The sequence below is a fragment of the Sciurus vulgaris genome (assembly GCF_902686455.1).
Source record: "Sciurus vulgaris genome assembly, chromosome: 17".
Lineage (NCBI taxonomy): Eukaryota > Metazoa > Chordata > Mammalia > Rodentia > Sciuridae > Sciurus > Sciurus vulgaris.
In genome coordinates this window covers 44,841,371-44,860,111 of record NC_136478.1, presented here as the reverse complement: position 1 = coordinate 44,860,111, position 18,741 = coordinate 44,841,371, and the positions used below count along the sequence as shown (strand labels likewise).

The 18,741-nt window shown below is 40.2% G+C and overlaps 1 protein-coding gene and 2 long non-coding RNA genes across 11 annotated transcripts in view; 2 read left to right on the top strand and 1 right to left on the bottom strand.

The window, feature by feature from the left end:
• LOC306648647 overlaps nt 1-18,741 on the bottom strand; it is a 392,598-nt gene that overhangs the window by 53,871 nt on the left and 319,986 nt on the right. The gene's annotated exons all lie outside the window — the stretch shown is intronic.
• Nucleotides 1-18,741, top strand: part of LOC306648651 — a 74,733-nt gene that overhangs the window by 43,671 nt on the left and 12,321 nt on the right. The window lies entirely within an intron of this gene.
• On the top strand, nt 2,302-17,984 carry LOC306648645 (zinc finger protein 875-like). 9 transcript variants are annotated; one of them, XR_013760420.1, is made up of 4 exons: nt 2,302-2,364; nt 3,211-3,329; nt 12,196-12,322; nt 12,713-13,406. XR_013760420.1 is itself a non-coding variant. In XM_079118859.1 (4 exons), exons 1-4 carry the CDS (start codon nt 8,226-8,228, stop codon nt 15,765-15,767), a joined length of 291 nt encoding a protein of 96 aa, XP_078974985.1. In that variant the 5' UTR covers nt 6,586-8,225; the 3' UTR covers nt 15,768-17,984. The 9 variants fall into 9 exon arrangements, 2 of the variants coding, with proteins under 2 accessions (XP_078974985.1, XP_078974984.1); XR_013760421.1 differs by having other exon boundaries at nt 2,345-2,364; nt 3,211-3,285; XR_013760422.1 differs by lacking the exon at nt 2,302-2,364 and adding an exon at nt 2,456-2,586.

Sequence of the window (18,741 nt, the reverse complement as noted above, 5' to 3'; positions counted from 1 at the left end):
GGCTGCTCTGGCCTCTGGTGCAGATGACCAGATGCCCACTTTGCCTGGGAAGGTCCCATTTACGCTTGCTGACAGGCCATCCTCCAGTGTCACCCCCACTCCCCAAGATGTCCCTCTTTGCATGGCACTGTCACATTCCCTCCTGCGGTTCCACTGCTGGAACAAGCCAAGCCTGCAGCCCACCCTAGCTCTGGCTTTCCAGGTGCAGAGTCCCGTACCTTCCCTTTATTATTTAAACCAGTTTGGATACCTGCTGTTTGCATCTTCCTAGTCTGCTGAAGTGGTTTTCTAAGGTCACAGGGCACCACAGCTTAGCAACTTGGGCTTCTCCCTGAATGAAACAGCATGTGAAAGCATCCGGCACTGAGCACACTCAGCATGCCTCAAATTAGTTTTCCCTTCCTTCTCTATTGGACTCGAAACAATTTCAACAACATCATCGGAAATTAGATTTCCAGACTGCTCATGGAGAGACGTGCTCCTTAGTCTGGACTGTTGGGGCTTTTTCAAGTCATTGCATGACTTGGGAAATATTACTACGATGCCCTTATTCCCCCCGAGATGGGATATGTGTCGCAGGAACTCTTTTGGAATTCAGAGGAGCACTTGAACGCGGGGTGTTGGGTGTGACACTGGGAGCCCTTGGGTCCCTTCAGGTTTGAAGAAGGGCTTTTGCACAGTTCCGCTTGCCACTTGGGACACACAGGAGCACAGACAGGGCCCCTTCCCAGGTAGACAGGCAAAGCTCTCCACAGTGTGACTCGGGGACCCAGGCTCCTACTGCAGGGTGGCTGACGTTCACACCCTGCCCTGTGTCCCACAGGGACTGGAAGGAGAAACGCCCAGGGCCTCTCCTTTCCCTGCCCTCCACCTGGACCACGGCTGGCCTCCATTCTGAGTGCAGGAGGGCACACGGGGCTGTGACCCCCACCCCAGCCTGCAGAAACCAGGCGGCTTCCCATCGCATTTCAGCAGTGGCATCTGGGAGCCGTGGAATCTGTGGCGTCCCCTTGGTGGCAGGAGCTCCAGCAGCTCCGGGAGGCCCGGAAAGGATGCGTGCTCTCGTCCTGGTTCTCCAGCCCCTGCGGGTCTGCCCACCTCAGTGTGATGGTGTCCTTCCACCGCCCGTTTCAGGGGCTGGTGAGGCTCCACAGGCCTCACCAGGTGCCACAGGGTCCAGGTCATGCTCTCAGCCACAGCCAATGAGGTGCAAGGAGTGGACACCGAGAGCCAGGTGGCTGCCTGCTGAGAGGGGCACACAGCACTCCTGGTCACTCTGTGGCATGAGCTCACGTCCCACATTCGTGTTCACGCTCCCAGCCCGTGGGCACGCTCCACTACTGCCTGCCCTAAGAACCTCTGCGCACTGCCAGCTTGAAACAGGATTCCAAACTGCAGCTCGGCTCTGCCAACGTGGTCACTGAAGCCAAGATGCCAAGTCTGAATCTGGAAGGTGCAGACCGCTTTGGCCCCACCCATCCGGGTGCTGGGAAACCTTTGTGCCCCAGGCCTGTGGCACAATATGTTGACAGGTGAGTGGTGGAAGCCTGGGGCACGCAGGTGCTCTTGGACTGGGCTGTGTCCAACAAAAATCCCACTGGAGGTATTGTTGGTTTTCTTTTTTTTTTTTTTTCTTTTTGCCGTGCTGGGGATCAAAGCCAGGGCCTTGCGTTTGGAAGGTAAGCGCTCTACCAACTGAGCTATATTCCCAGTCCTGCACTAGGCGTATTGAAGAGACTTGGAAGACGTAATTTAAAAAGGATTGCAGGGTTGGGGTTGGGGCTCCGTGGTAGAGGGCCTACCTAGCATGTGTGAGGTTCTGTTCTCACTACCGCATATAAATAAACATAAAGGTCCATCGACAACTAAAATGCATATGTTAAAAATAATTTCAAAATATTGCAATAGTCAATTAGGATTTATAGCCCACGGGTAGGGTGAGGGGTTAGTGGATGGCAAAGCACTAGGGAAACTTGAAGGGTTGTGAGGATTCTGGTTAAAGTCACTTGGTAAGATTCTTTCTGGAGTGAGAAGGAGGAGGACTAGGCAAAAACGATGCTCAGAGGAGCCTGATCAAACTTTGCTTCAGGGAGTCCTTGTCAGCTGAGGGATTTTGAAAGGTTCTGAGCAGCTTGGTTGGAAGCAGGTTTAGCCTGTGGTTAGCCATACCATTAGAAGGCATGTGAGCATGACTCAGCAGTCTGTCCTTTCCTGGACTACACTTCCCAGAGGCCTCTAGGGCCAGTCCTTCCTCCCGCGAGAACTAGTTCTGAGGCCTGGGCGGGATCTTCCGACTGGTTTGCAGAGGGCTTCAGGGCTTTGTGAGAGCTGGCTTCGGCTATATCCGACTGGAGTGGATCGGAGGTGAGTAGAACGGAGGGGGCGTAGGTGAGGCGGCTGCGAGCCCCGCGTTTCTGAAGCCCTGGCCCGTGAGGCTTGTGTGGGGGACCGGAAGCCTGAGAAGGGGCGACTGTGAGGAGTGTGCGAATGATGCTTACTGAGTCTTTATAGGGGCGCGTGTCTGTGCGGTGGTGGGCGGACCTGTGCGGAAGGCACAGGACTTGATTAGCCCTTATGATCGCGCGTGTGAGTGGAGTTTAATTGTGACCACTTGTTTTATTATGGTTAGCGCGTGTGAGGGTCCGTGAGCGCGTGTCCGCTTGGTAGATGTGTGTTTATGTCGGTTTCCCGAACTGCGTGCGTGGGTGTGTCGGAGGCTCTGAGATTTGTAGCTTTCCTCCGCGTGTATGTTTCTGATGTCGTTGGCTAGGGTGCTGGTGAATTTGTTGGTGTCACTGTGTTCCCTAGGTGGATGGCATTGAAAGTACGAGGTTCCTGTGGACCCCGCTATGTGACTGTGTGTGTCTCCGTGGTATTTGAGATTGTGTGTGTGTGTGTGTGTGGCCGATTGCTTTTAGGTTTGGGTACCTCTGACGTGTGTCCCTTGGTGTGTGTTTTTAACATTCTGTGTCCCTATCGCCTGTGTATAAGTGGGGCGTCTTTATGCTTCTGTGACTCCAGCCAGAATTGTCAGTTGAGAGACAAATTCTGCCCAGAAGTGCAGTAACCTTGATTTTCTCTGATGCTCCAGATTTCTCTGATCAAAGTGTATGCGTGGGACAATCGGGACTGACCTAAACTGACCTCTGAATTTATCCATCTGACCCCCAGAAGACGCTGGTGTTTCCTGACTCCTTTTTCTTTCCCCAGCTCTGCCCTGCTTGGATAGAGGCCTCCAGAGAGGAATCAGGAACAGCTGTTGAACATCCACAAGGCACCTGAAAGGTAGCGGATCATTTCCTGTTCTCTTGAGACTTCTTGCCCTTTAGGTAACATGGTTCCTATAGTTTTCTCTTTGAAAAACTGGTGTCTCCATACTCCAACTTCTGTCCTCCACCAATTGTCAGGTGGTTTTAATTCTACTTTATCTTGTTTTTTTTTTCTTGTTTTTTTTTTTTTTTTTTTTGGTAGTTGTAGGTGAACAGCATGCCTTTATTATATTTGTTTATTTTTATGTGGTGCTAAGAATGAAGCCCAGTGCCTCACATGTGTTAGGCAGGCGCTCTACTGCTATGCTGGAGCCCCAGCCCCAACCCCTCTGCTGCATTTTTTAATAATGTTTTTCTATTATTATAAAAGCAAAACATGATTATTTGTAATATTTTCAGAAGTACAGATATCCCCAGTGAATTAAAATCAATGAGTGTAAATATGTCCTTGCCAGTCATGTATAACATGCAATTTTTAAAATTTTCAGTAGTTTGGTTTTGTGTGTGTGTGTGTGTGTGTGTGTGTGTGTGTTTGTGTTTGCACTGCCTCAAGTCCGTGGCCTCATTCAATGTGAGGATGGCCCTAAAATAGTTTTGAAAACTTGAATTTACACATTTACCTTGCAGCATATCCTACCTTTTAAAATGTAATCATATTCAACTATTTTTCCACATGGCTTAATTTCAAAAACACTTTGAGGTACATAATACTTATCTGAATGCTTATTTTCTTCCAAATTATACACAGAAATGATATAAAACACCTGTAGGTGTAGTTTAACAAATAATTATAAAGACACATTGAAGTAATACTGAGGTCAAGAAATAGAAAACAGTCCTCACTGAAAAAGCCCCTCATTTACCCCATATACAATCATAAACAACATTGTGTTCTGATACTGACAATCACTATGATCATTTCTTTGCCTTTCATTAGAACTTTAGTACCTGTATATGATGCCTTGTACCATATAGGTTTGGTCTTTATGGGTTTTTTAGATGTGTATAAACAGAAAAGTTTAGTGTTCTTTTTAATAAAAAGTTAAAAAGAAACCACAGTTCATTTTAATATTGTTGTATATATACCATACCCTCTATAAGCATATTATAATTGACTTATCCATTCTACACTTAGTAGACAAGTAAATTCTGATTTTTGACTCACACTAGTAATGTGCGCATTTGTGCTTCCCTTCTTGTAGCATATATACCTAGGATTAAATTGCTGATGCAAAGAACTGGTACATCTTCAGTTTTATTAGGCAGTGCCAAAGTTTTCTCTCAAGATACCGTGCAACAGTTTATAGGGATTCCTTTTGCTCCATATCTATTCCACTGTTGGTATTGTCTGTCTTTTCAATTTTTCCCAAATTGTAATATCTAATATTATCACATTATTTTATATATCTTTCATTATTAGTGAAATTCAGTAGTTGTTCTAGTGCATTAGAACATCCTCTTTTTCTAAAATGCTCCTCCAAGTATTTTGTCAGTTTTTAACCTTTTATTTTCATCCATTATTATGATTAAATTTTTATTATCATCAGTAATAGTACTAGTACTAGTAGTAGGAATTGAACCCCGGGCTGCTTTACCACCAGGCTACATCTCCAACACTTCTTACTTTATTTAGAAGTAGGGTCTAGCTAAGTTACCAAGGCTGGCCTTGAACTTGGGATTCTTCTACCTCAGCCTTCTGAGTAGCTGGGAATTTTTGGTGTAAACCACCACTGTGCCCCACTTTGCCAGTTATTAATGGGGTTGTTTTTCTCTGATATAACAGTGTGTGTGTGTGTGTGTGTGTGTGTAAGTGTAAGAGAGAGAGAGAAAGAGACTCTCAAAAATGTATATGTTTTCAGTATATTAGTCTTTTGTCAGTTATATATGTGATATTTTATCCTGCTTGGCTCAGTTTTTCACTATTTGTTGTTCTTTTTTGTTGTACTTCTGGGTTTTGATATAATGAAGTCTTTTCCTGTGATTAGTCCTTTAGAAATTTTCTTCTACCTTGAAATAAGGAAAAGTTCATGTTCTTTTCTAAAAGCTTTCTAGTTTATTGCTTTAACATTTATTATTTTCTGTAGGGAAGTACTCAATTTCATCTTTCCCCCAATGTGGGAATTCAGTTGTAGCAGTATCATATATTTAAAAATGGATCTTTTCTGCACTGATATGAAGTGCCAATTTAGTAATAAATTAAGCGACTGTAAATATCTATGTCTATCTTTCAGTTCTATTGTCCGTCCCATTGTTCCGTCTCTCCTTGCAGTAGTACCACACTACTGTATTCGCTGTAATTCTATATTGGAATAAGTCCTCTCACCTTTTTTTTCCTCAGCAATATCTTAGCCATTTGTTTTTCCTTGTATTTCCATATAAATTCTTGAATTGTCTTGTTTACACCAAGCATCTCTTGGGATTTTGATTGAATTGTATTGTATGTATATGGACAGAATTGGATGGGTGGAAATTTGGGGATTCCTCCAGTAATATAAAGCTCTCAGTTGATTGGGGTCTTCTAAATGTTTTTCAACAAGGTCATGCTTATCTTCTGTACATAGTTATAGACAACTGTCATTTTGTACAGCTTTTGTATTGATTGTCAGGAATTTGAACACTTCAGATAATGATCAACATAGAAAATTTAGCCTTTGTTTTTTATAATAAGGAACTATGACAAGTTTCCCTTCTTTTCTTCCTTCTTTTATTACTCTTTCTGTTTCCCTCCTTGACCTTCAAGAAAAGCAGATTTGATAGAAAAACTGAAATGACTGTATGCTAACTTGAACAGCTAGGTTATAAGAGAAAAGTTTTGAAAATTCACTTGCTAATGTCCCATAGAACATGAATTCCATTTACGTGCACCCAAGAACAACAGCTTCAGCTTACAGGAGGCAGAACCAAGACATTCAGTTTTCCTCAATTCATTCTTGAGCTCTAAAGTGTTGGACCTTTCAGACCACAAACAAGTTACTGGGATAAGATAAAACTGTGGGTAAAAGGTTTTTATTTCAAAAATAGTTTTAGTTATAGATGGGCACAATACCTCTATTTTATTTTATCATTATTAGTAGGTTTGTTTTTTTTGTTTTGTTTTGTTTTGGTGATGCTGAGGACCAAAGTGGTAGTGCATTCTACCACTGAGCTACAACCCCAGCCCAATAAATCTCTTTATACATGTTATCCTGCCACTCCTCCTTTATTTTCCTTTTTTGAAGGTATTTAATGCTGTTAATTATGCTTTTATTTCACAGTTTCCCTGTGTTTGATTTTTGATATATCGGTCTTCTTTTAAATTCTTTTCTAGGAAGTCTGTATTTTCCTTTAGTTTTATATGTAACATGAGAATTGTAATTACATAGGAGTGTATTTTATCTTGATCACTTTGATTAAATTTTAGTTTTGATTAAATTTCAAACTTGCCTAAGTTGTAAGACCTGATATTGAGTATTCTTTTGTACCTGTTACTCATATTCACCGATTGTTACATATTGGACTGTTAGCATTATCATTCCTGCATGCACTCTTACTCTTTGTCTCTCTTTCTCCACATGCACATAAACACAAACACACACACACACACAAAACACAAGTTTTATCTGAACCATTTGAGAGTAAAGTGTAGACATTTTGCCCCTTTTGCCCTTTACCCTCTCAATGTATAATTATTTAAGAACAAGAATATTCACTTACAGGGCTGGGGGTGTGGCTCAGTGGTCGAACCTAGCATATGTGAGGCACTGGGTTCAATCCTCAGCACCATACAAAAATAAATAAATAAAATAAAGGTATTATGTCCATGTACAACTAAAACAATTTTTAAAATATTCACTTACATAACTACAGTTATCAAAGTAAGAAACTATGATAGTTATCTAACCCATAATTTATATTTAAATGTTTTTCACTCATCCACATAATGTCCTTTATAGCACATTATCCTACTCCCTCTCCTACACAATGTCCAAGATCCAGTCTGTGATCACATATTCAATTTACTTATCATGTCTCTCTAATCTTTAATTTGGAAGAGTTTCTCTCTCTTTCCTAGTCTTTCATGACCTTGACATTTTGGAAAGGGATAATCTGGTTATTTTGTAAAATGTCCCTTCATTTCAGTTTGTCCTATGATTCTTCATGCTTACATTCAGGTCATGAATTCTGTGGCAGGACTGTCACAAATGTGATATTTTATTCTCAGTACATCACATTAGAAGATACGTGATGTTGGCTTCTTCCATTTTTGAGTATGTTAACTTTGATAATTGATTAAGGTGGTATGTACTGTAATTCTTCACTATAATATTAGTATTTGTTTTTAATTAGTAGGTGATATATAGGGAGATGCTTTGAAAATATAGAAATAACTTTTCACTAAACTTTCACCCTCTAGTTTAACATCCATTTGTAACTATCATCTGGATCTATTTTACTATGATGTTTTCAAAATGGAAAGTTCTTTTTTTAATCTCCAATATTTTGTCCATACTAACTTCTTGGCATTTTACTATAAAGAAGAGCTTTCACTTCTCCCCTACTTATTTGTTAATTTGTTTATGTCAGTGTGAATTCATAGATTTTTATTCACTGAGTTGTCCCTGTTACTATTTACTTTCATATTCACATTTTCCTGGATTTGGAGAGGCAGAGCTGCCTGTGGACTTGGCGCACTTCTGCAGGCACCACCTTGCCGTTTTTCCTTCTTTGAAGTCCGTAGGGTTAGAGACAAACTCACTCCACTGATGGGAACAAGGGCTAAACTCTGTGGTCAGATTTGGAGCCGAGCATGAGGCTGCTGGGGAATCCTGGATCCCCTTTCCCTATTTCTGGGTTGGAACTGGGCTGTGCTGTGGATTTCTGTGGCATCCCCGACCTCTAACTGTGGCACTTTCGACACATTGGGAGGGAGGTTCCACCTGGACACTCTGTAGGGAGAACGTTGTGGAGGCTGGGAAAATGGCCACGGGCATCCTGAGAGCCAAAAGGGAGGTCAGAATTACCTGTAATTACATCTTGGCTGTCAACAGGATCTCTGCCACCCTACCCCTTACCTTTTACTGCCCAGGAGGCTGCCTTGCTGCCAAATATCATTCCTTATCCTGGAGGAGTGGCTCATCTTACATGGAGCCCTTCCTTAGCGTACCCATCTTTTCCATCCATTCCTCACAACAACACACAGAGCAGTTTCAATAATAACACAGGGATATCCATGCTCAGTTGTCCAATAACGTGGATGAAAAAAACAGGGACAAGCAGAGGACCTGTGGCCTGAGTGGTTGAGGAGGACTCCCAGGAGAAGGAGAACTGAGTTGTAGCCAAAGGGTTTGGTAAGTTGGAGAGTTCGGGGAAAGAGTGGGAAGAGTGTAGGAAACAGTTTGTTTCAGAGACTGGGCCTCTGGGCATACTACCATTGCCACAGTGTGGAAGGAATGTAGTAGCCAATTGACCTATTAAAGGTTAATTAAAAAATAATGTACAGGTGAAGATACAGACTATTCACACATGGGAGGGAGGAATTTGATCCGCTGTGAACTGAATTTTACACTTGAGAGCACTTTCAGCATCAGCAGTTGGGAGGTTTTCACAAAAAAGTCTCTCGAGTTCCTGCTTCTCTAAAAATAAATCTGCCCTAAACCTGCACTGTTCTTTGGTGTCGGGCAGTTTTAGCAGACAGTGTCTTCACCATTTGGACAGAGCCTGGAGGGTCTGTTTGCTGCACTTCCTACAGTCTTCTTCATACTGTGGTTAAAATCATTCTCAAGCTAACATTTTTTGCCCTCCTCTCTCATTTTATAACCTCCCCAGTCCCTGAGAGAGATGTTTCTTCCAACTTTGAGCTTAGTGGAGACAGATCAAACAATTCCATGTGCCAGGCTGGGGAACTCAGACTTTGTCTTTGAGTAAGCTGGCTTTTTAAGGATATTAAGAAGGGTCTGAGCATCAGAAAATCACTGGTGTGTGGGAAAATAGTGGTTGAGAGACTATAGGAATTTTCTGCTTTCTAGTTCTTGAGAATGGTGACCTGGATACCCTTGGGTTAATTAGATGAACATTTATTGAGTATGAATACAGTTACCAGAATGACTCACTGTCATTTTTGATATGGGCTAATTTGGTTATGTCAGATTTGCTTTGACTATGCTTATCGACCCATGAGAGTAGAATTTAGCTAGAAAAAGATTTGTATTTAGTTTAATCTGGAACTCCTTTGGTGGGGATTTATATGGTCCTGGATGTTTTCAGAGCAACACTGAATGTTTCTTGTTTGTAAAATATTTCATTGAAAGTGTTAACACCAAGAATGCATAAGAAATCCCACTAAGGACATTTTCCAAGGTAATATTGAATCTTTTATATATGTGTTATCTTAACCACTCATAATGTTAATAAGGAAGTAGCCTGATGTGCTAGGAAAAGTCATAAGTTTGTGTCAACTGATATTTCCTGTCACTTCTTTCACTTTCAGTAAGACCTAAGTCATGTAACCAACATGTTCCTTAGTGTAGGTTTTTTATTTTATTTTAATTTATTTATTTTTGGTACTGGGGATTGAACTCAAGGAGGCTAAGGCTTATTCAGTAGATTCCTTTGGAGTCAGATATCTGTATACTGAAAGAAGAGTCTGTTATTTCCCACCACCTCCAATTACTTACCTAACATACTGTGATTTGATATAAACAAGGAAACTGTAACATTCACTCCTATTTTTAAAAAAAGATAGAGAGAGGACTGGGGATGTAGCTTAGTTGAAGAGTACTTACCTAGCATGTAGGAGACCTTCAATTCAATCCCTAGTTTTGAAAAAAATGAGAAGAAGCAGGCATATAGGACACCTCTTCATTTTGAATTGTCCCTGGTTCTTTTAGTCGAGGCAGATATATCCTTCTTGAAAGCTGTGTGAGTTTCTGCTTTATCCAATATGGACCACTGTGTTAAGCAAAAGCTATAACACAATTCTGCGTATCTTTGGGCAGGATATTGGTGCTGTGGGACAATATCCAAAGAATCTCAGAAGTCCTTTGGTCTTGCTTGGAGAATCTACTAGGTGTCACCTTTATTTTCAAAGGTCTTAAATTTTGGGTCTTTCAAACATTTGATATGACCTTTACTCTGAGGCCATTTTAAAAATTTGAGACTCTTGTAGCTAGAGAGCCCTGTGGTATAAAACAGGTTCAGTTTCTCACCTGGTGCTGTAGTTCAGTTAATGTCCCCCAAAAGTCCATATATAAAAGCTTGATTCCCAGGGTGACACTGTGGGAAGTAGTGGCTCTTTAAGGACGTGGGAAATGTGGGAAACCCTTAGGCCATTGGGGGTATTCTCTCTAAGAGGATTGTGGCACCCTGGTCTTTTTTCTGTCTCTGCTTTCTGTCTCATGGTATGAACATTTTGCTCCTTCATGCACTTTCACCATGATAAGGTGAGGCCTCATCAGGGGCCTCAAAATGGTGCCACCTGATCTGGGTCTGGATGCCAGAATTGTGAGCTAAATAAGCCTTTTTATAAGTTAATTGCCTTATGTAGTTTATTATAATAATGTGAAACTGAACCATGCACCTAGCAAGTCCTGTCATGTCTGTATTTTCCTCTAAAATATGATTACTAATTCCATAATAATTTCCTTATTGCTTCTATTTCTACACATTTTGTGTAGCTAGAAACATGCAGCTGGAACTCTGCGTATGTGTGTGTGTGTGTGTGTGTGTGTGTGTGTGCATATGTGTATGTATGTTTGGCTGGGAATTGAACCTAGGGCCTTGTGCTTGTGAGGCAGGTGGTCTGCCACTGAGCCATATCCCCAGCCCACAACTGAAACTTTCAACTGACTGTCTGGAGATGTCCTTAGCTGGATTGAGAGGTCATCAGTTACATTTTCTTTGTTTCAAGTTCACACAGCAGCGTTTTACTAAATGTATAACATAATCTTTTTTCAGCCTCCTGTAGCAGTGTTCTCACTATTTTTTCACCAGTCTAGTGGATTAAAGAATTTAGTGGCTTAAAATGAAATCATTTATTATAAGTTTACAACTCTTGGGCAGAAAAGAGGACCACTATATTAAGCAAAAGCTATAACACAATTAGGCCTAGCACAGTTGGGCTGATTGTCCTGTATATTCATGTGGCTAGTCAGCTGGCTGCTGAGCTGGAGCTGAGCAACTTCATGTGTCTTGTGGTTGGTCGGGTTGCTTCAGTTCTTCTTTTCTATGTGGCCTTTTCACTGAACAAGCTCATGTTAGTGATATGATGGCCTCAAGGTGCCCTGCACAGGAGTGAAAACCAGTCCCCAAACCAAACACCCTAAAGTAATGCTTGCATCATATTTGCTAATGTCCCATTTCATAAAGCAAATCATGTGGCCAAGCCCAGGGTTAGTGAAGGAGGAAAATGCATAAAGGGTAGAAATAGGCATGATTCACTGGAGGTCTTCACTGCCAACAGTCAACCAGTAGGATGCTTTTGACTGTAAGCAGTAGGAAACCCCACTTAGGCTGAAAAATAATAACTTAGATCATTTAAAGGGAACTCCACAAAGAGAGGGCACACCTTAAGGTTGGTCCTGTTGTTCCATCAGCTTACCAAGAACTGGTGTTCTTTGACGTTTCCACTTTGTTCTCTCACCACGTCAGCCTCATCTAGGCTCGTTCCCCTCAGAGTTATAGGATGCTTGCCAGTGACAATTTCATTTAATTTGGATGATGACCCTGTAAGGTCAATACTATTATAATATCCGTCTTATAAGGAAATTGAGACCTGGGGAGAGGAGAGTAATGACTGCCGTTTGAACACAGTTTATTGCTAGAATTTTACTTTGGGTGACTGAGTATTTCTCTAGCTGAGAAATTCTGTTTCAGGAGCCTTTTGCCCTCTCATTCTAAGCTGCAGGCAAGGTGGACTTCTGGATAAGCAGGGATGTATTTTGTGTTGAAGGCTTTCGTGGTGTTCAGGGACGTGGCTGTGGACTTCACCCAAGAGGAGTGGAGGTTGTTAAGCCCTGCTCAGAGGATCCTACACAGGGAAGTGATGCTGGAGACCTATAGCCACCTGGTATCATTAGGTAAGTATGGCATCCCTTAGCACTACAATTTGCCCCACAGAATATTTTCCACTTGTCATGAGAAAGGTTATACCTCTGGGTTGGGCTTAAAACAGTAATTAATCTTTTTCCTTTTAGTAAATCTGGATTTAACAGAGTTGAAGCAGATAGCTTGATTTACTCATGTTATGTATGACACTGCATTTCCAGGTCTCTTTCCCTGGAAAAGAGAGGCTGGGGCTCTCATTTTACCTTCTCTTTCTCTAGACACAGGAGATTTTCATCCCCCAAATGTGATTCATTTCTGACTGGAGTTCCCTTTCCTTATTCAACCTTCTTCTCTGGAGAATTCACTATTCATGGGTCTTTTGTAACCTCATGAGTTCTCTTTGTTTTCTTTCCTATAAACAGAAATTCCACTTTCCAAATCAAAACTTGTTACTCACCTGGAGCGAGGGGAAGAGCCCTGGAGAGAGGAGAGAAAACATTTGCCAGACCTCTGTCCAGGTGAGTGTGAGCATGGGATAGATGGGACAGCACACCGCTTGGCAGATAGGGCAGGAAGAGGCATTTCTCAGATGCTGGGAAGAAGCTCCTCTGCAGGCCTCGTAGGCCACTGGTAAGGCTTTCTGGCATTGCCTTCCTTGCAGAATATAATCTTCAGTTGAGGGAGGAACTTTTCTGAGGGAGAATTTCTTCCCTCCTCTGAAAGCCTCCCTTACTTGTCTGTGTCTTCTCTCTAATGCAGTCCATGTTCCTAGTGTTTTTTCTTTCCTCCAGATCTTAAAAACTATATACCTACCACATTGGCATTAAATCTTTTGGATGCTGTTTCCTCTTATGCTAAGAATAACTGATAATCTCCACTTCTCCAGATTTTTGCAAGCTGTGAATAATAATAAAATACATACTCATGTGCCAGCCATCTGGTTTTAGAAATAAAACATTACCTAATCAGTTGAAGCCCCCATTTCCAAATTGTATCACATACTTCCCCACTGTCCTGCCCAAAGGGAACTGTATTTCAATATTAGGACTTATAATGCCCAATTATGTTTCTCTGGAACTTGTGAATATAATAAACTTTGTTTTATTTTTTTCCTGACCCTCTCTTCTGTATTTTCTTTTGGCCATACCTGACTGAGTATCTCGTAAAAGAATATAATACAGGATACAGTTATGTTGCATGTGTTTGGGTACATTTATCTGTAGTGTTTTTATTTATATTGTCATGTTTTCATATGCTATTCTAAATGGAATTGTATTTTAAATTTGGACCTTCAGTTGTTGCCTGCTAGTATAGGGAGAATACTATTTGTGTATTGTCCTTGTTTCCTGTCACTTTGCTTAATTTCATTGATGAATTACAGCTTTTTTCCTAGATTCCTAGAATTTTCCATGTGTAGGTCATGTCATCTATGAGTAAAGACAGTTTTACTCTTCCTTTTTAAATGGAATGCTTTTGATCCTTCCTCCCTCCCTCCTTTCCTCCCCTTCTTTCATCCTTCCATCTTTCCCTCCTTCTCTCTTTCTTCTTATTTGTCTCTTTTCTTCCTCTTTTTGCCTTTTTGCAATTGTTAGGACCATTGGTACAGTGTTGAATAGACGTTGTGAAAGTGAACATTGTTCACTTTCCTTCATTGTTCCCTGTTCCTTGCATTGGGTGGGAGGTGTTCACTTTTTCATCATATAGTATCATGTTACTTTTATCAGGTGACTAATTTCCCTTCTGATCCTATTTTGTTGAGTTTTTATCATGGATGAGTTGAATTTTGTCTCATGAATATAATGTTTTTATTTAGATCACAAAATTAGGACTGGGGTTGTGACTCAGTGGTAGAGCACTTACCTAGCATGTGTGGGGCACTGGGTTCAATTCTCAGCACCACATATAAATAAATGAATAAAATAAAGGTTCATCAACAACTAAAAAATTTTTAAAAAATTTTTAAAAAGTCACAAAGTGACACCTTGGGTGGTCAAGTTTTTTCTTTGTAAATCGAATTCATGTAAATAAAGTTTTATTAGAAAACAGCCATACCCACTTAATTTCATATTGTCTCTTGATGCTTTCATATTATCAGTAGAGCTGAATACTCAAAACAGATCGTGTGGTCTACAAGCTATAACATAATTTTTTTGACTTTTTAAGAAAAAAATTTCAGACCCTTGCTTTAGGAGATATTACAGCATTTCTTCTTTAGTTTGTTAATATGATGAATTGTATTGATTGATTTTTGAAAGTTGAATAAGCCTTTCATTTTTGAAGTAAACTTTATTTTATCATAGTATATATTTTTTAATATATTGTTGAGTTTGATTTGCTAATGTTTTGCTAAGAATTTTTATCAGTGTTCATGAGGGATTTTGATTGGTACTTTCTTTAAGCCTTAGTCTGGTTTTGATAGGAGAGTAATAGTAACTTCATAAAATGAGTTCAGAGTTATCTCTTCTCTGTTCTATTGAAAGTTTGTTAGAGGGGCTTGGGGTTGTGGCTCAGCATGCCGGTGCTCACCTAGCACATGTGAGGCCCTGGGTTTGATCCTCAGCATCACATAAAAATAAAATAAAGGTATTGTGTCTACCTACAACTAAAAAAAAAAAAAAAAAAAAAAAAAAAACCATATATTTTTAAGAAGTTTATTAGAATTGGTATTCTTTCCTTAATATTTGAGAGAATTTACCAGTGAGGTTTTCCTTGAGGGAAGATTTTAAATTTCACGTTCTATTTACTTAATAGCTATGTGATTATTTTCATTCTGTTTCTTTTTATATCAACTTAAAAATTTGAGGGGGGGTACCAGGGAATGAACTCAGGGGGGCTTGTGTATTTCAATGTATCCACTTAATCTGTTTTAGCTAGAGACTTATTAAATTTGTGTATCTTTGCAAAGAACCAACTTTTGATTTAATTGACATTTTTGGTGGTACTACAGATTGAACCCAGGACCTTATACATGCTAGGTAAGCAATCTACCACTGAGCTATTTTATTGTGAAACAGGGCCTTGATAAGTTGTTTGCACTGACTTGGAACTTGAACCACCTGCCTCAGCTCCCAGTTAGCTGGGATTTCAGGCATACAGTACCATACCCAACAGTTTCAAATTGATTTTCTTTTCTTAAAATATGGAACACTTCACAATGTGCATGTCATCCTTGCACAGGGGCCATGCTCATCTTCTCTGGATTATTCCAGTGTTTTGTAGAAATATTTCAGTTTATCCTCATTGCTAAGTAGTATTCCAGCGCATGAATATACTACTTGTATGTGTATATTTTACACTTTATTTAAAATATATTTTAGTTGTAGATGGTCTTTTATTTTATTTATTTTTATGTGGTTCTAAGGATCAAATCCAGTGCCTTATTCATGCTGGGTAAGTGCTCTACCACTGAGCTACAGCCCCACCCCCATCTCACTCTTTACAGGTATTAGAATTGTTTCCTTCCCTGGACTCTCATGAGTAGTGATGCTACGAGCCTTCTTGTACTTGTTGCTTTGTGTTTGTATGGCTGCAGTTCAGTAGGGTATATTCCTTGGAGAGCAGTTGGTGAGTCATAGAGTATGTGAATCTACATAAGAAGAAACTGTGAGTTTTCTGTAATGGCTGAGCCAGTTATGAGACTCATCAACAGTTTATCCAAGTTCCAGTTGCTCCACCTTCTTCGTAATACATGGTATTGCCAGACTGTAAAATATGGTGGTGATTTGTATGTAGTGGTAAGGCAGTGTGGTTTTCCTGATGTCATGATGTTGAGTGTCTTTGTTTTGATGCCTATTGACCATTTGGACATCTTCCTTTGGAAAAGGCCATGCTAAGTTTTTAGCCTTTTTTTTTTTCGTTTTTGTTTTTTTTAAATCTCATCTGTCTTTTTATTGTTGGTTCTTAGGAGTTCTTTATGTAATCTGAATGTGAGTCCTTTGTCAGCTATGTGTATGCAGATACCTCTAGTCAATGGTTTGCATTTTCACTGACCCTTGTCTCATGAACAAAAATTGCTTTTTTAAAATCCCATTAATTATTTTTCCCTGCTGGGTGCAATGTCACATGCCTGTAATCCCTGTGACTTGGGAGGCTGAGGCAGGAGGATCCAAGTTCAAAGCCAGCCTCAGTAACTAAGCAACTTAGGGAGACTCTGTTTCAAAATAAAAAATAAAAAGGACTAGGGATATGGCTCAGTGTAAAGCATCTCTGAATTCAATCCCTGGTACAAAAAAGGAAAAGAAAGAAATCGATCCTGTTGTCAGGTTTTTGTGTCTTGTTTGTTTGTTTGTTTTCTGTTTTGTGCTGTTCCTGGTTATCACACTCAGGGCCTTACACATGCTAGGCAAGTACTCTACCACTGAACTGTATCCCAGCCTTGCCTTGTGTGTTGTTAATCTAGCCACCTGAGCATTATTTTTATTGTGATTTGCAGGACATATCTTCTGCTATCCTTTCACTTTTACTTTTCTCTTCCACTATATTCAGAGGAAACTCACATCTTGAAAATAATCAGACTCTCATCAATGAATGTGATAAATTCCTTCATTTATTTATGTCTTCATTAACTTTTCACAATATTATTTGTGGTATTCAACATAGAGACCTTGTAAATATTTAGGTGTGTTTAGAAGTATTGCATTTTTTGCTGCTGTTACATCTGCTATCATTTTAAATCTTAATTTTTAATTTCCTAGTCATTACATGTACACTGAAATGTGACTGCCATTTTTACTCTGATTTTTTTACATTCATGTATATTTCTAACTTTCTATCTAGTGATTTTTTTCAGCATTAATGACATCTTTGGGCTGGTAGTATAGCAAAGTGTTACAGCATGTACTTTGCATGCACGGTGCCCCGGGTTCAATCCTCAGCACCCATACACATGTGCACAAAATGACATTCTTTCTTTCCCAGTTACTGCAAATGACACATCGGTGAGCTTGTATATCTTCCATTCTGTAACCTTTATCCCTTTATTAGTTCTCTATTTCTATAAAACATAGGACCCTAAAACTAAGCAACAGGTATGTATTATCTACTGCCATTTTTGTGCATCGTGAATTCAGGAGCAGCTTAGCCAGAAAGTTCTTCTTTAGGTTCTCAAGAGGTTGTTGGGGCTGGGGTTGTAGCTCAGTGGTAGAGTGCTTGCCTGGCATGTGTGAGGCACTGGGTTCAATTCGTACTACCACATATAAATAAATAAAGTAAAAATCCATTGACAACTAAAAAATATTTTAAAAAATGAAGTTGTTGTCGAGCTCTTGCCCAGGTATACAGTCACTTGAAGGAATAACTGGGTAAGATAGTCTACCTTCTAAGATGTCTGTCACATAGCTTTTGACAATATAGCTTAGTTCCTTACCATGTAGCCCTCTCTCTGCGGCCAGCTTGAGTATGCTCATGACTGTCATCTTTCTCTGAAGCAAAGGGACAGTAAGAGTACATAAGGTATAAGTGACGATGTCTTCTGTAACACCCTCGTACTCCATTATTTCCGCAGACTCTTAGTGGTGCACTAGTCAGCCCAGTACAGGAGGTACAGTGTTGTGAAGATCAAGTAGTGCGTACCTTTGGGAGCAATTCTGGGTGCTGGCTACCATCATCTCCATTTCACTGTTAATTTAGATTTGTATTTATATGTATTCATTATCAGTGCTGTACTTTGGCTGAAATTTATTCTGTTGTGTCTTTTGTGACAACTTGGAGCACTTGACCACCTAGCCACATCCCCAGCCCTATTTTGTATTTTACTTAGAGACAAGGTCTCACTGAGTTGCTTAGGGTCTAATTTGCTGAAATTGGCTTTGAACTTTCAATCCTCCTGCTTCAGCCTCCCGAGCCACTGGGATTACAGGCATGTGCCACCCTACCCAGCTCAGAAAATATCGACATTTATAATGAGAAACTTTGAACATCTCTCAGTGCTGATGAGATGAAGAAAAAATTAGAAATACTATCAAACCTTCCCAATTATACATCTCATAGATATCAAATTCTCTATCCTGAAAACAGATTTCCTTTCAAGTGCCTATGTAGCATTCAGAAATACTACACATAAAGTTTGCAAAACAAAAACCAGAAAGATATTAAAAAATGCAAATAAATCTCTCCATTGTTGCAATCCTAATTTTACTAAAGTTATTATTATTATTGCTATTATTATTATTATTATTATTTTGGTTCTGGGAATTAAACCTACACACAGTAGGCAAACACTGAGCTTGCTCTTCCTAAATTGCCCAGGCTGGCCTCAAATTTCTCATCCGCCTGCCTCAACCTCCTAAGAAGCTGGGATTACAGGCAAGCGCCACTGTGCTCACCAAAAGTAGACTTTCTTTCTTTTTCTTTTTTAAAATGTTTTTTTAGTTGTCAGTGTACCTTTATTTTACTTATTTATATGTGGTACTGAGTATCAAACCCAGTGCCTCACACATGCTCCACCACTGAG

Excerpts from the sequence above, each read along its gene's own strand:
- LOC306648645 (XM_079118858.1), top strand. The coding sequence starts at position 8,226 with ATGGCCACGGGCATCCTGAGAGCCAAAAGGGAG. Across the intron at positions 8,259-12,195 it reads TCCTGAGAGCCAAAAGGGAG|GCTTTCGTGGTGTTCAGGGA; the intron begins GTCAGAATTACC and ends TTTGTGTTGAAG. Across the intron at positions 12,323-12,712 it reads TAGCCACCTGGTATCATTAG|AAATTCCACTTTCCAAATCA; the intron begins GTAAGTATGGCA and ends TCCTATAAACAG.